This window comes from Nannobrachium achirus (assembly GCF_963921795.1).
Source record: "Nannobrachium achirus genome assembly, chromosome: 22".
NCBI lineage: Eukaryota > Metazoa > Chordata > Actinopteri > Myctophiformes > Myctophidae > Nannobrachium > Nannobrachium achirus.
The window spans coordinates 41,508,377-41,524,943 of record NC_137829.1 but is presented as its reverse complement, the minus strand read 5'-3'; the positions used below and the strand labels follow the sequence as shown (position 1 = coordinate 41,524,943).

General features: G+C 40.3%; 1 protein-coding gene across 1 annotated transcript; it reads right to left on the bottom strand.

The window, feature by feature from the left end:
* Nucleotides 1-2,859: 2,859 nt before the first annotated feature.
* Nucleotides 2,860-15,838, bottom strand: acp6 (acid phosphatase 6, lysophosphatidic; the record flags this gene model as incomplete). Its single annotated transcript, XM_080753127.1, has 11 exons — nt 15,756-15,838; nt 12,481-12,712; nt 11,645-11,773; nt 10,075-10,205; nt 9,411-9,490; nt 9,215-9,302; nt 7,432-7,564; nt 6,451-6,551; nt 5,094-5,186; nt 4,108-4,273; nt 2,860-2,994 (listed from the first exon to the last, which is right to left on the bottom strand). Exons 2-11 carry the CDS (start codon nt 12,703-12,705, stop codon nt 2,860-2,862), a joined length of 1,281 nt encoding a protein of 426 aa, XP_080609253.1. The 5' UTR covers nt 12,706-12,712; nt 15,756-15,838.
* Between the last annotated feature and the right edge of the window lie 729 nt (nt 15,839-16,567).

Below are 16,567 nucleotides of genomic sequence, written 5' to 3'. Positions count from 1 at the left end.
CTCCCCCCCAAAAAAGGTGGTCAGCAGAATGGGACAGGATTGGCTGAATGCCGCAGCAGGTATGTCTGGTATTAATAGAGCTAGAGTCTTAGTTAGATCTGGTTTTAACGTTAAGGCACAGGTCAAGGTGTCTCCACTGTGAGACACGGAAATGTAAACATTTTACTTGCGTACCATCCGGTTGACTTCCTCTCTTTTCTCTCTTGTATAAGCTTGTCATGTGTTTCTCCATTGGCTTATGGTGCAGTTTAGCCTACCAGGGCTGTGGTGATGGACAACAAATAAAAATATTGTTTTGGTATATACATGTTGTCAGTAGTGTGTGTGTGTACAGTGTGTACTGTGTGTGTGCTTGCTTGTGTGGCTTTTGGCTGTTCATGTTTGAAGCTGTGTGGTCCATAAGCTGTCTTTCGTTCTGCATGTCAAACCAGCTACAGTAAAATTAAACTCGAGTACAAAATGGACCCGCAAGTTGCAAGGGTCCGTATATTGTAGTTATTTGTACACTCGGGTTACAAATGGATAAAATAACACTTGCCACCATCTTTCAACTCACGCGTACGAGCAGGAATAGGATTTCACCAGTTCGCCAGAATTCAAAAGAGCTAAACCAAAAGGAAAAAGTATACTGGATGTGAAAACCGATCCATTGCACTTTTCAGTTTTCACCCATTTTCAACCGATTTTCATATAATGACTCACTAGTCACTAATACTCTTTATAATATGGCACTCTATTGTTGGCTGTGGACAGTTCAGAATCCTGTCTTTTCACCTGTCAATAGAAAGGGACAGAACATTGACAACTAATATTTATTTCTCCTCACCAATCTCGAACAAACTGAAAACTAGTACTCCTGTTGTTTTGCCACACTATGCATGCATATTTTGAAAAAACAAATCCCAAAAAGAAGGCACCAACAGTTCACAAACAAGGCATAGTGAAATTCCCTTTGACAAGGTTATATAAATGAATAGGAAAAGACAATCACTCACACATTTACTATTAATATTTCACATTTGGTACTGGGTTTGAGTATTTTGTAATAATGCATTTTATTTATAACGCACTTTACATTCTTGCGAATCTCAAAGTGCTTGTAGAGTTCAACTATGACTGGATGACGGGATGATTGAATAGTCTTGTGTTTTAAATGTAGATGATGATGATGATGCCACCACCCTCTGTCAATCGTTATTTCTGTCGGCAGCATTCTTAAATTGGAAAAAGAAACATGGAAGATGTTCCTTTTGAACAGATAAGCTGAGATGAGCTGTAGTCATGGACTTTGTCATGAAGCCAAACTGATTTGATATAAAGACATCTGGGTGCTAAACAGTCGATATTGGGTATGAGCAACTCTACCCATAGAGTACCAAAGTCTGACATAATTTACACATCCTACCTGGGTCGTGTTCCCCCCCCCCCCCCCCATTCTTAATTCCCATAGACCTTTTTTAAACCCATTTAGGCCTAGAATTATTGCAAGCTTGTAGATCTGCTATTTTAAGTAAGTGCAAATCTTTGACTATATTTCAAAGCGAACATTTGTAACTCAAATTTTGCTTCTGGGTGGTCCCAGGAACTAAATATATTGAGATTCGGGTCCGTGGCCAAATACATATCATTTTGGGGGTCCTTCAAATGAAAAGGTTTGAGAACCACTGACATAGTAGTCTCTCAAGAACGGACTAACTGATCTCCATTTAAGTGAAAAGGACCTTTTCTTTGACGATGGCTAGCCAGATTGCTGACATAGAAACACGGATTTTCAAAAAAAACTCAGAAGGATTCAAAAGACACCTATAGAATCGGGTCAGAATTCTAATTTTCACGATTTTTCAAAAATAGCAGATCTACAAGCTCGCAGCGCGGCACTCGGTGCCGCGCTGTGAGCTTGTATATCTGCTATTTTTCACTGGTTAAAGCATTCAATAATTCTAGGCCTAAATGGGTTAAAGATTTGTTTTGGGGCTTTTATGCCTCTATTGATAGGACAGTAGACTGACAGGAAACAGGGGGAGAGATGGGGAGTGACACGCAGAAAAGGTCGTCGGGATCGGGACTCGATCCCGCGACCCGCTGTCAGGCATCAGAGCCGATGTGGTATGCGCCTGGACCAGTAGGCCAGCGGGCACCCCAAAGACCTTTTTTTAAAATATATTGCATCAAAGAATCAAGAATCAACTGACGGCGAGAAAACTAACATTACCGCCACCGAATTAATTACATTTTCATCAGAAACGGACCGTTTCAAATATGAGTGACTGACTATCGTATATATACGACACAGAGCCACATCCCCGACAATATCTCAGAGACGGTTTGTTTGCTTTTGGACCACAATGCTTACAGGAGAGGATTTTAAGATGACCCAATGATATTCTCCATAGAGAAAAACGTCCGCCACCCAGGGAATGAACGAATGACACCAGGACTTATCAGTGTTTCTCAAAGTTGATTCCAGGGACTGACGGGTCCATTCGGTTCCATTTCTACACTGTCAGAGTTAAGGGAAACATTGAAATTTGAAAGTTTGAGAAACACTGCCCTATATCAAGTTATGTAATTTGGTTGATCAGCAATGCACCAACCGTCTTGGTGGTGATTAAAAACAAAAACAAAAAAAATACAGTACAATTCAGATTCCTCTAAAATGGGCTGGGTTCCGGGACTTGTATTGCCCAAGAAAGAGGCCTCTTGTGCGTTTTGACATTGAGGTATGATGACTGACACGTTTTGCTGGATAGAGAGAGAGAGAGAGAGAGAGAGAGAGAGTGCACGTAAACTATAATGGCGGCTTATAATAATAGACAGTGCGTGCCGTGGGCATAGCTTTGTTTTAGAGGTGAGACGGGCTCAAGGTTGAGTGAGGCCCTCTGTGTTGTTGCAAAGTGTCTGGTAAAGTTCAGAGGTCAGGGAGTAGCCTGAGAGGGCCTGTCTGAACTCCTGCAGGGGGCAGTAGACTCCACTACAACCTGGCAGCAGCTGGTCCTGCAGAAACAAAGACAGAACAGGCCATTATCTGCAGCATGAAATTCCTGGAAATATTTTGAAATTAGAAAAATATTTTTCCAGTACTGGAAAAGTTTTGGAATTGATCAAGGGTCCTGGAAGGTCCTGGAAAAATTAGATGTGCATTGTCTTTGGTTATTGATTTTGTTAATACCTCTGAAATGACAAATTAAACATGGGCTAAATTGTCAAATATTAGAGGCAGAAATTGTGAAAATAGCTGATCTACATGCTCACAACGCCCGAGGCGTTGTGAGCATGTAGATCTGCTATTTTCACAATAGAACCGTGTTATACAAAATTCCTCAACTCTTAGTGCTCGTCAGGGTGCCGGGTCCCCAGTTAAAACATGATTATTTTGGGGGTCACGGCCTGAAAAGGTTGAGAACCACTGGCATAGAAACACAAGGATTTGAAATATTCAAAGACTTGCACAAATGTTCACGATTTTTCAAAAATAGATCTACAAGCTCGCAGTGCGGCACTCGGTGCCTGTATATCTGTTATTTTTCAATAGTTAAAGCATAAAATAATTCACGGGGGCCCGCCGTGAATCCTTGTATTCAGGGCCCAGAATTTGGTGCGACACCCCTGCATGTCATCCTATGAAATACTCATGTTCATTTATCCATTTGTAACTACAATTGTGTACAGTACATATGCAACCAAATGGACCCGTTACATTTTAGGTTGGGATCCGGAACTGGACGCAACATTGAGGAGCCGGAATCGGTTCCATCACATTTGGGGACCGTTTCTGGGACCGTTTTTTTTAACCACACTGTCAGAGCAGGCATGTGGACTTCACGTCTGCTATGCAGTTACAATACCGGTGGTTCTCACACTTTGAAATGTCAAGGACCATCATTGTCCATTTGGTTCCATTTGTACACTGAGTTACAGAACCTGTGAGGGTCATTTTGGAACCCCCTATACTATAGGGATCGGACCGTTAAAGAGGGAATCGCTAAGGAACCGGTATTGTTAAAATCCTTAAGGATCCCAACCCTAGTTACTCTTGTACACATGCTTAAATTAACACAGAGGATATTTCCGTGTATGTTGCGACTGCAAGTGCAATCTCATTCTTACCTGGCCGATGTAGGACACTTTGACGAAGGCCTCCTTTGTCTGCCGGTGCTGGTGTAGTTCAATGGTGATATCGGCACCATATGGTGGCCATTTATGGTCAAAGATCCCCAGAGCCATTAGACAGGGCATCAGGGTCGTATCGTGTGCAGAATACAAGAACAGTTTCCTGGGTGAGGAAATGTGGAAATAACTGATTAACACAGTGTGCGTTCTCTCTAGGGCTGAAATGATATTTTGTCATTGTTGACAACAAAAACAATTGTAGAGTAGACATATTTTCATAGTTGGTTTGTCGTTTCCAGTGTTTAGGTAAAGTGGTCAGTCTTGTGTCTTATTCGATGTAACGTGAATGGTAGATGGTATTGAACATTTTGTTGTTGGAATTGGGTCATATTTATAGTAAGTGTGAGGCAAACATTGAATTTTATGTAATATACAATCAAGGTTAATGGTATTGTTGCATTGCAGTCTGTGGTGGGAAGCGTGGCTCAAGTCCGCCTTAGGCGGTGCTCCTCCGTCATCTCCACTGAAAACAAGCGCTCCCTTACAAGGCACCGTGTACGACAACAATCGCTCACAGTAAGGTGAACTAAAAGCAGGTTAGCTCGGTCAGCAGATGGAACCATTGAGTTCAAACATCATTTGAAATGTAAGCGATATCTTCAGTGTAATTGTAATTAGTAAAATTTGAATAACGGGTTGTTTTGCACTACTTCTAACTACTGCTCATGTAGCGTAAATGGTGGCGATGGATGGCTTTTGGTTTAAAAACACGGATGGAATAATATCCCGGCACTTCAGGAGAGACTACCCAAATACAATACCTGAGCACCCTACTGGTCTTATTTTGCAGGGGTGACTGTTTTATTTGGGTAGCTTCCGTCATACATTCTGTGCAACAGCAGTCTGGGAACCCATTTGTTTAAAAAAGAAAAATCATTTTCATTATCATTCATTTGTTGCAGCCCTAGCTCTCTGAGACTAACCTGTTTGGCGGTGATGAGGTGCCCTGTAGTGTCTCCTCAATGTTGCCCATCATTGTGTGCAGGAGTGGTCCCACGCATAGCTGCAAGCTTTCCCTGAAACAAACCATACACAAAACAGAATGAGAAATAGTTTTGCACAAAGGCAATATGGTGACGTGGTTGGGTATGATTGTGAATGTGATCTACAGCAGGAGTTTTCAAAGTGGGTGATGACAGGGCACCCTGGGGTGCCGCGACGGCAGTCCAGGGGTGCCGCGAAAGGTTATAATAGTTTTGGATTTTTCCATTAGTTTCTATTTTTATTAGTTTTGAGGTTTTGTTTTCAATTACAGTTTAGTTTTAATTCGTTTTTAAAGTGAGGTTGCTAGTTTCGTTTCGTTTTTATTTTTTGAAAATGCTTAGTTTTAGTTTAGTTTTTATTAGTTTTAGTGTTAGTTTTAGTCTTTTACGGTATTTGTCAGGGGTGAGATTTAAAAAGCTCCGGAAAAAGTATTGTCTAATAAAGAAAATCAACAAAACATCATATTGTTGAGAGTGGCAGGAATGTTGAGACATACAACTTCTCTCTTTGACCTCACCATCTGGTGTTTTTTATTTTTTATTTCCACAAAAGACAAAAGACGAAAACTAAGGAGATTTTCTCTATAATTTTATTTTATTTTAGTTAGTTTTGTAAACACACAATATCGTTTCAGTTAGTTTTAGTTTTTTTTAAAAGCTTAGTTTTTATTTTTATTTCAGTTAACTAAAATGTTTTTTCATTCTAGTTTTCGTTTTTTAGTTAGTTTTCGTTTACTATAATAACCTTGCGCGAGATCATTTGATATTATTTGCAATTTATTTGAACACTTGAAAAAATATTTAGTATCATTTTAAACTATAAGTACAAAGTTATTTTCAGTCAGTTTTAATCAAAATGGCTATTATCTCAACGTTTTCCTCACAACAGAATCACTAAAATATCATTACTTATCATTACTGTCAGGCAGAGACCTCTGTCGCACAAAACTAGTGAAAACAGCAGATCTACAAGCACACAACGTCTCACATCGCGAGGCGTTGTGTGCTTGTAGATCTGCTGTTTTCACTAGTTTAGTACATTTTATAGATGATAAATATAAAACGAACAGTTTTGGACAGTTTTTCACCCGACAACGAGGATGATAAATATAAGGTGCTGGGAGTTAAAATTATAATGTAGGGGTGCCTCGGATTAAAACAAATATTCATGGGGTGCCCTGAGACAAAAAGGTTTGGGAACCCCTGATCTACAGTATAGAGCACCGAAGTCTGACTACATTTTAAAGGAGTAGGGTACTGATAAGATCCCCATCTCCCCGGCCTGTAACGCTCTAACCTCTTGCTGGGTTCGTAGATGTGGCAGATCATGTCCACTGCCCTCTGCTCCACTGTGTTCCTCCATGTATCCAATACCGGAGGGAAGGGCAGGCCATGTGTCTGTTGATACGTACACATGCCGTCAGAAATGACTGAACACGGTATTTGTCTTGTGAAACACACAGTTCATCTGACACATCTTGCGGAGCTTAACCTAAAGTGATTAACCTCTCAGTAGGCCTGCACAATGAATCGGTAACCGGTATAGTCGCCGGAATGAAGCTCGCCGGGAAGCGGGGGATGCGTTCGGAAACGCGCACCGGGTGAGGCAATGGTGCGCTTTTTCAATCTGAACTCTGAAGGTTAACTTTCTGTTATGTTGATAGCCTACTGAAGAGACGATTGTTTGTCCTACTGTACATGTTTGTTTCTAGCATTAACATTTGTGATACTGTGAGATTAAGACTATCACCATAATTTACCCTAGTTTATAAACATCAATAGCAACGTTAGGTTAGCAACTGCTGCTTTTCATAAAGTTGAAGTTACCTTCAGAGTTCAGACTGAAAAAGCGCACCGCTGCCCCACCCGGTGTGCATTTCCGAACGCACCCCCCGTTTCCCGGCGAGTTTCATTCCGGCGACTCTACTGTTATTCAATGAATCAAATGCTAATCGGGATCACAAATTTGGCTGGCTTGATTCTAGGCAGCATTACATTAATTGACATAAATATTTTTGGGAATCTCTATGGGAAAAATGAATGGGTTCTGTAACGATGGAACCAGAAAATGACCCTATGGCAGTGGTTCTCAAAATGGATGTCAGGGACTCTCTAGGTTCCTTTATGGGGGTCTAAATTGACCCTTACAAGTCTGTAACGGGTCCATTTGGTTCCATTTGTACACTGTCAAAGTTAATGGGAGACCTTCAAACTTAAAGTTTGCCCTGCCCTATAGTAGTAGCACAACATGAATGCGTATCAAGAAGATGGCAGTCACCTCTCTAGCGATCAGGTCATCCCTAATGAGAATGAAGTCGATGCGCTGGTGAGGGCCGATGCCCAGCGCACCTTGGATGTTCTGCAGGTCGGCCGCAATGTCCGGCAGAGTGGAGGATTCTGCCCAGCGGTGACTGCACAGTGAACACACACACACACGCACGCACGCACGCACGCACGCACGCACGCACGCGCACACACACACACACACACACACACACTAGTTAGAGAGAATAAGCTACTGGTTCCCAAACACTGGGTCGGGACCCATTTGTGGGTTGCGGGCATTTTTATGGGTCCCTTAATTTTTGGTTTCCTACATTTTGTTATTAATTATTATTATTTAGAAAAAAAAAAGTTCCCCAGATTTTCATGAATAGAAAAAAAAGTAATTTCATTAATAAATAAATTAAAAATCTACAAAATTCCATGAATTAGAAAACAGATGTTTAAGTAGTGAAAATAGCCGATCTACAAGCTCATAAAGCAGCACGAAGCGACACGTTGTGAAATTGTAGATCTGCTGTAGATCTCACTAGTTTGGGTCCCGGGCAAATGTCTAATCTCTCCTTTGGTGTCTCGACCTGAAGAGTTTGCGAACCAATGGGAGAGGCAATGATAAACCATTATTCATTTGAACTGCACAACTACATTTTGCACAACATCATTTTTGATTGGTTAGAGCAGGGGTCTTCAACAGGGGGTCGCGGTCCTCAGAGATACTGCCGGGGGGTCCGCCCAATTCTTTGTGTGACTTTATTTTTGTATTTCTACATTAACCACTTGAACCCTCGCACGCTTATTCTGGGGGGGAACATTAGCCGGAAATAGCAGAAAATAGCAGATCTACAAGCTTCTAGATCTGCTATTTTCCCGCGAAGACGTTTGGTGTACAGAGGAAAAAAGAGCAGACCAAGTACCGAGTTAAAAAAGTATTGAGGGTTTAAGTTGTTAAATGTCATGAAACCAATGTCATCTCTCTCTCAGCTATGGGGTCTTTGGCCTGAAAATGTTGAAGACCCCTGTCGTGGAATTCTGGATCAATCTTAATTGATGAGGCAATTAGGAGACCAGACCATATTCCAGGTGGTGATGGTTATGCTTTATGTACATGATATCACGAGGAGAAGTACAATAGCCTTCATGTCAGTGGAACGTAGGGCTGTCAAGATTATGACATTTTACATGACGATTAATTGTCACTCAAATAATTGCGATTAACGATTTAATTGTGTTTTTGTCGTTGACAATTACATTTCTGTTTGGCTTTTAGGCTTTGAAGTTGCACATGGTAGATATGACACATGAGCTAAATATACAAAGAAATTACTTGACATATTTGACAACTTTATACTTAAAAAAGAACATTGATAGTGGAAATAGCCGATCTACAAGCTCACAACGTGTCGCGATGTGACGTGTTGTGAGCTTGTAGATCTGCTATTTCCACTATTGACATGGAAACGATTATGAAAAATAATCACGATTATGTCAAATAATCACGATTTAGACGATTATGTAATAATTGTGACAGCCCTAACACGATGGGCTGTACCAAAACAATAGCTATCAGGCCTAGTGGAGACATTTTGGCTCTTACATCATGTAATCTATAATGTATCATAAGAGATGAAAATCGTAAGATGAACAACATAATTTTCTTTAAATAATCAATCATAATAACATAATATATCTTTCTCACCCCCGGGTTAGGGCATTCATTGGATACTCTGGCTGTGAATGCGGTAGTTCTATTTGTAGTCGATAAAATCAATTCTGCTTACCCTCCTACGAGTTTGAGTAGTTTGCATCCATGGTAGTTAGGGTAGAGGATTTCAGCCTCTGCCTCAGTTGTTACTATGGGAACGACCTCTTCGGGTGGAGGAGTTTGAGAACAGAGAGAACATCAGAAATCAGGACAGGAGGCGAGAGCCTAAATCGCGTAGAAGGTAAAATGCACATTATGGACTTTTATCCTACCATTCTGTCTCTGCTCGAACAGACCTGCTACCAGACATTTGGCAGATTCAATGGTCCTCACAATGTTAGTGGAGCGCACACTAGTAGGGGGAAAGAAGTAGGTCATGGAAGGCAGCCAACTTGACAATAGTAGAACACATTCAGGGTGATATCTTCTGCACTTTACCCACAATCCCAATGTATCAAAGTAAGTATAACGAAGAAAAGGTCATTGCGTGTTGCTAAATGTAACAATATGACATTTTATATGACGATTAATTGTCACTCAAATAATTGGCGATTAATGATTTAATTGTGTTTTTGTCATTGACAATTACATTTCTGTTTGGCTTTTAGGCTTTGAAGTTGCACATGGTAGATATGACACATAACCTAAATATACAGAGAAATTACTGACATATTTGACAACTTTATACTTAAAAAAGAACATTGATAGTGGAAATAGCCGATCTACAAGCTCACAACGCGTCGCATCGCGACGCGTTGTGAGCTTGTAGATCTGCTATTTCCGCTATTTTTTACTCTTTTTTAAATATATGAACGTTTTTCAACATGGAAACGATTATGACGATTATGAAAAATAATCGCGATTATGTCAAATAATCACAATTAGACGATTATGTAATAATTGTGACAGCCCTAGTAACAATACACGCATTCTTACTAGACTTCTTCTGGGCTAAAGTTGGGGCTAAGGTACGTTGTTTCCTCAATGTATCGCCTCCTCAGCCTTTTCCCCAGATCATAAAGCTGCTGCATGCCCACTGCAGTTAGCTGACCAGGAAACGTGCCACCCTGCATGGATGACAATTTGGGTCAGTGATCAAGTCATGCAAAAGCCAGATTTATATACTTAGTTGTGCACTGGTGTCGCGCATTGAAAACAGCCGATCAACTTACTTTCAATCCCTCATATACTGTGTTCACAAACCATAACCCAAACTTACCATGCTACTGTTTGCCCATTGTGTGTTTCGAAATGTTACAACATCTATCTGTACATATTTTGAGTCTGCTTTTAGTACAATATCTGCCTTTTAGCATGATTACGTTACAGTGTGATAATAAAAAAAAAGAAAGACTCTGTTGAGCTTTACTGAAGGAACATATTAGGATTGAGGTCTTCGGAGTGTAACAGGAAAGCAAAAGCCCTGAAGGGCGAGGTCACGCCAATTCTTGGCCATCTGGCCATCTGGCCAGTTATGTATATCGGATGCCCTTACATGGAGATCCCTGTCTGAACCAGCCGCACAGATATGGGCTGTCTTCCTCCATACATGGGCATTCCCATATGAAATCCTGTTAGATATGGGCTTAATAGTTAATATTGATGACATCAGGGATCTCCATATATGGGCATAAAAGGGATTCTGTTAGAGTGGTTCCCATGACATCACAACATACAATATATTTTATGCCCATAGATGGAGATCCCTATCTGAACCAACCACACAGATATGGGCCTGTCTTGGCCATCTGGCCAGAGACATATCGATGACATCAGGGATCTTCATATATGGGCATAAAATGGATTCTGGGGAATACCCATATATGGACTTCTACATAGGACTCAGGGGTGGGCAACTTTGATGATGGAGAGGGCCACTATATTTCCACCTTCACTCCAGAGGGCCACATTGCATATTGCTACATCCTACTTTGTCATTCTAGTATCAAATACAATAGAAGAAAAAATAGCAGATCTACAAGCTCAAAACGCATCGATCGGCTATTTTTGCTTCTTTTGAATTGGAATCCTGAATTATTTTTTGTTATTTCTTAATTGGAATCCTGAAATGTAACATTTTGATTTAATTTCAAACGCATTTAGTTATATACTCATGTTAACTTTATGAACCTAAATACAAATACGTTGGACATAAAAAAAATACAAAAATTTTAGTACTACTATACTAGTCATTCAGCTACTAATATAGACTGAAGGAATTAAAGTGGGTCATGTTTGAATGTTTGGAATTGGAACAGCTGAAATCAATAATATATCAGTATTCTGGTTTTAACTTGTGTGCCGCATTAAGTGAAGGTGGGTGCCGCATGTGGCCCCCGGTTGCCCATGTATGACATAGGTGATGTCACCTGTGACCAACCCATAGACTGTACGTCTACACGTCTACACTCACATTTCTCATGGTAAACTGCGACCTTTGGTCACAATAAAATGACACGGATGCTTTCACTAGTTTTAGTGGGTTAATACCTACTCACATACTTACAGTGAGTACGTTGCTGCGGTAGCTGTCTTCTACGGGAGCTGGTGGCTGGGGCCCTCCCTCCAGGTCTGTCACCACGTACTTGATCTGAGTGTGCACTGGAGGCTCCAAGAGGGTCGGCACCCACTGGGCCTTGGATGACAGAGACATCACCAGAGCAGTGTTTATTTTCACTGCACACTTTTGATTTAGTTCTTTTGAATACAATTGAATTTAGTTTTAGTCATATTTTAGTCATCTGAAATGTTTTAGTCGACTAAATCTACAGTTACTTTTTCGGGCCTTGATGGTGTCGCAATGCCTGATTTTACACTTGGTTGCATGCTGGATTCACCACTCCCTAATATTTTTGTCTAGTTTTGATTTGTTGACGAAATGTGTCAATACTATTTGGTAGAACCGCTGCTCCTACACTTGTAGTCAGCTTAGGTGGTTAGGGCATCTAGTACGGATGGCCCCCGAGCGCCTTCCTAGGAAGGTCCTCGATGCACATCCCACTGGGAGGAGACCCCGTGGCAGACCAAAGACCAGATGGAAGGATATATCTCCACACTGGCCTGGGAACCCCTCGGTATACTCCCCGAGGGAGTGAAGGAAGTTGCTTGGGATAAGGAACTCTGGAGATCTCAGTTGGAACTGTTACCCCTGTGACCCGATTCAGGATAAGCGGTTGAAGATGGATGGATGGATGGATAGATATTTAGTCTTACTTTTAGTCATCATGGCTTAGTTTTTATTTCGTTTTCGTCAGTGAAAAGAGGTAGTCAACAAACATTTTTCAACATAGTTTTTTGTTGTGAATTAATTCTATAATTTGATTTAATGAATGAATGCCTCACCTCCATCACATCGGGTATAGATTTCAGCGGTGTTCTGGCCCCATGTCGGAACAGGACTTGGACCAGTTTGAGTTCATAGGGGGAGTAGGCGTCTGTGTTGACAGGACACCCACCAGAGGCCATCTCGTCTTGTTCGGGACTCTTCTGTGACCACAGCAGTGAACCAAATGCCATGGATGCCGATAGTGAACCTAAAACGCCAGCCTTGGTCCAAAGACGCCTCATTTCTGTGCTGTAAGTAAGAGAGTGAGAGATGCATTTGCATATGCCTGGTGTTTAGAAACATTTCGTCGTTGTCGGGTGAAAACCTTGTATGTCCAAAACTGTTCCTTTTGCATTTATCATTTTAAAAATGATTTTAAACTAGTGAAAACAGCCGATCTACAAGCACACAACGCCTCGCACCACGAGGCGTTGTGTGCTTGTAGATCTGCTGTTTTCAATACTTTTGTGCGACGGCCTTGTGTGATGAAGCAGGGCTTTACTTTGCGAAAGAACGGACACATTTGAAACTTGGAGATACGAGGTTTCCACCCGACAACGACGATTTGCTATGACCAGTGGTGGAAAAAAGTACTCGCATCTTTTACGCAAAAGTATCAATACTGCAATACAGAAGTACCCTGTTACAAGTACATTTTTCAAATGGCCGAAATGTATACAGAGCTGCAGTGGTTAATGTATGTTTTGTAATAATAATCAAAATCTACAAAGTAACTAGCAACTAAAGTGTTCAAATAATTGTAGTGGAGTAAAGGTACAATAATTGTTTCAAATTAGTAGTGGAGTAGAAGCAAAAGTATTGGTGATATCTTTGTTTTTCTTACCCCGTATCTATGAGACAGTGAAATAATTTACATCAATAAACAGAGTAAACCAGGGTTCCCCAATAGGCGGACCGCGGGCCATTTGCGGCCCGCGGGGAGCTACTGTCTGGCCCCCACCAACCCCAGTAATAATGGTGGTATAAGAGCAGCAACAACACTAGTATATCGTCATTGTCGGGGGGAAAACCTGTATCTCAAAATGTGTCCGTTCTTTCGCAAAGTATAAGCTCCACTTCATCATACAAGGCCGTCGCACTAAAGTAGTGAAAACAGCAGATCTACAAGGCAAGCACATAACGCCTCGCGGTGCGAGGCGTTGTGTGCTTGTAGATCGGCTGTTTTCACTAGTTTAAATCATTTTTAAAATGATAAATGCAAAACGAACGGTTTTGGACAAGATTTTCACCCGACAACGACGATATCTGAACTATCGCTGGAGTAGCGGGAACACCACCGTCGCCCCCTGCAATGTTGTGGCCCTCGGCTTGGTACCCTAGACATAATTTGGCCCTTGGGGAAAACTAATTGGGGAACCCTGGAGTAAACGTCTTAGTTATAATAGTATTTTTGGGTTTATTCCAGGGAAGAGATCTTACAAGCGTCTGGTTGACCAGTTTCCTGGGCAACCAGGGTTGTTGTGACATCAAAACTGTAAACAATTCCGAGGTTAACCTACTATCTACTACACCAGGAGCCATTAAACCAAAACAATGTTGCAGGGTGCCGGAGAGGCACACACATTTTAACCAAACAGATACACCAGAGACATGCTGTCTACGTACATGCCTAATATGCACAAGCACACACAAATGAAATATTTCTATATCAATTGGAAATTGGAAATACTCAAGTAAAGTACAAATACCTCAAACTTGTACTTAAAGGGGAAGACCACCCATTTTCAATATTGAACTATGTCATTAATATACCTTAGAGGAGTTGTGTGGGGAAAAAAAATAAAGTTCCCCCTCTTCTGTGTTGCCTAGAACTGGAGGAATGATTTTGGGGTTTGTATTGTAAAGTACAACGGTGTGATGTCATCAAGTTGTACTTTACAATACAAACCCCCAAATCAATGCTCCAGTTCTAGGCAACACAGAAGGGGGGGAACTTTTTTTCTATTTCCACACAACTCCTCTAAGGTATATTAATGACATAGTTCAATATTGAAAATGGGTGGTCTTCCCCTTTAAGTACAGTACTTAAGTAAATGTACTTACCGGTAGTTACTTTACACCACTGGCTATGACTACCAACAATGACTACCAACAATTTGTATAAGCCTGGTATTTAGAAAGGTGGTTTGCCATGACTATACCAACACCATCATTATCATCTTACTACTACTGCTGCTGCTACTACTACTATCTATTGTTCGGTTCCCAATCCTTTTAGCTCAAGAGACCCAAAAGAGAAATGAGATGTTTGCCCGGGAACCAAACTAATGAAAATAGCAGATCTACAAGCATACAACACGGCACGAAAGTGTTGTGAGATTGCAGATCTGCTATTTTCACTACTTCTTCTTTTAATTTATTTGTGAAAATTATTCGATTTTCTTTTCTTTTTATTTATGAAATACTTTTGAAAAATGTTGGCATTGTTTTTAATTGATGAAAAGTTGTGATTTATTTTTTTGAACTTTTTTCTAATCTTTTGAAATAATGTATATATTATATATATATATATATATATATATATATATATATATACATTTTTATTATTATTATTATGTGAAAAATACAACACATACATAAAAATTGGTCCATGACCCAAATATGGGTCCCAAGTTCCCAAACCACTGGCTTACCCCATAGTAGACCCACCACAGTAAAAGTAAAAAAAAAAAAAGAAGTGTGAATTTAACCAAATGAACCCTTTTAATACGAGTCCTTGATTACAGAAATGTAAACTGACTTCTCATGTCACCTTTGAAGATGTTCTAAAGCAAGCCTGCCTTTGAGCAAAGCACTAATCCATCCAGTTGCATAATCCACCATTCCCATTTTACATCATCATCACCACTGCACTGTTATGTCATGAGATGATCCACCCCCCCCCCCCCCCTATTATTATGAATATTAATTATGATTATGAGTATTAACAATATTAATAATATTTATTATCATTATATCTGCAAACTGAGAATATAAACGTACTAGATGTTCTGGAAGTAGAAGAAAATTAACCATCTGGAAGTTGTGTTAAGTAGTTTGTTAATGTTAATGTTAATCTATGTAAGAAACGTTAAACCGGGAAAGACGAAAGAATGACGCTGTATTAATGACTGTAAAAGACTGTAGAAGCTAACACTAGCCATGCCACCGGGTTGCTAGCAAGATTTCACAGTCCATCTCACAGTAAACATTTACTTCAGCCTGGTTTCTTAAAGGTTTGATCAGCAGCTATTAGTATTATTAAGTGTTATAGTATGTCATAAATACTTACTTTCCAAGTAGGGGCCGATGATGGCTTTTTTTTTATAAATGTTGATGCAACTTGACATTCCCAATCTACTGTCTGTAGTGTAGACACCGGCTTATGGCAAAGAGCGAAGTGGAAAGTGTAGTGTTTTTAACGCCACTCTTCCGTGGAATCGAGGGAAATAACGTGCACCAAAGAACTACATTTCCCGATGTTCCTCCTTCCTGTGCAACTCTCTCCTTCTCTTCCTGGACCGATGGCTTGCTTGTGTACATGTTACATAACGGCACGTGAGTCACTAAAGTCAGAAATAATGTCATTAATAGGCTTTACGTTTCGTTAAATGATGTTCAAAGCGTGTTAAAACTCTGCAAGCTTTAAAGGTAACTGTTTCCCAAGCACTGGGTCGGACTCGGGACCCATTTGTGGGTCGCAGACACATTTTATGGGTCCCTTCATTTTTGGTTTCCCACATTTTGTTTTTTAAATATTATTATTTCAAAACATTTTCAAAAAACATTCCCTAAAAGCTATTTTTTGCGTGAATTAAAAACTAATTTAGCTGATTTTTGCAATAATTTCTTGAAGAAACCAAAGAAATTCCATAAATTTGAAAACAAATGTTTAAGAAGTAGTGAAAATATCCGATCAACAAGCTCAAAGATCTGCTGTTTTCACTCTAGTTTGGGCCACGTGCAAAGGTCAAATTTCTCTTTTGGGTCTTTCTTGAGCTTTATTGGTTACACAGATCAAGTTCACTATTATTTAGAAATCACCTGACACATAATCGTCTATGGAAGTAGCATGCATAGGTCCAAAAATATAGGCCTGCATCA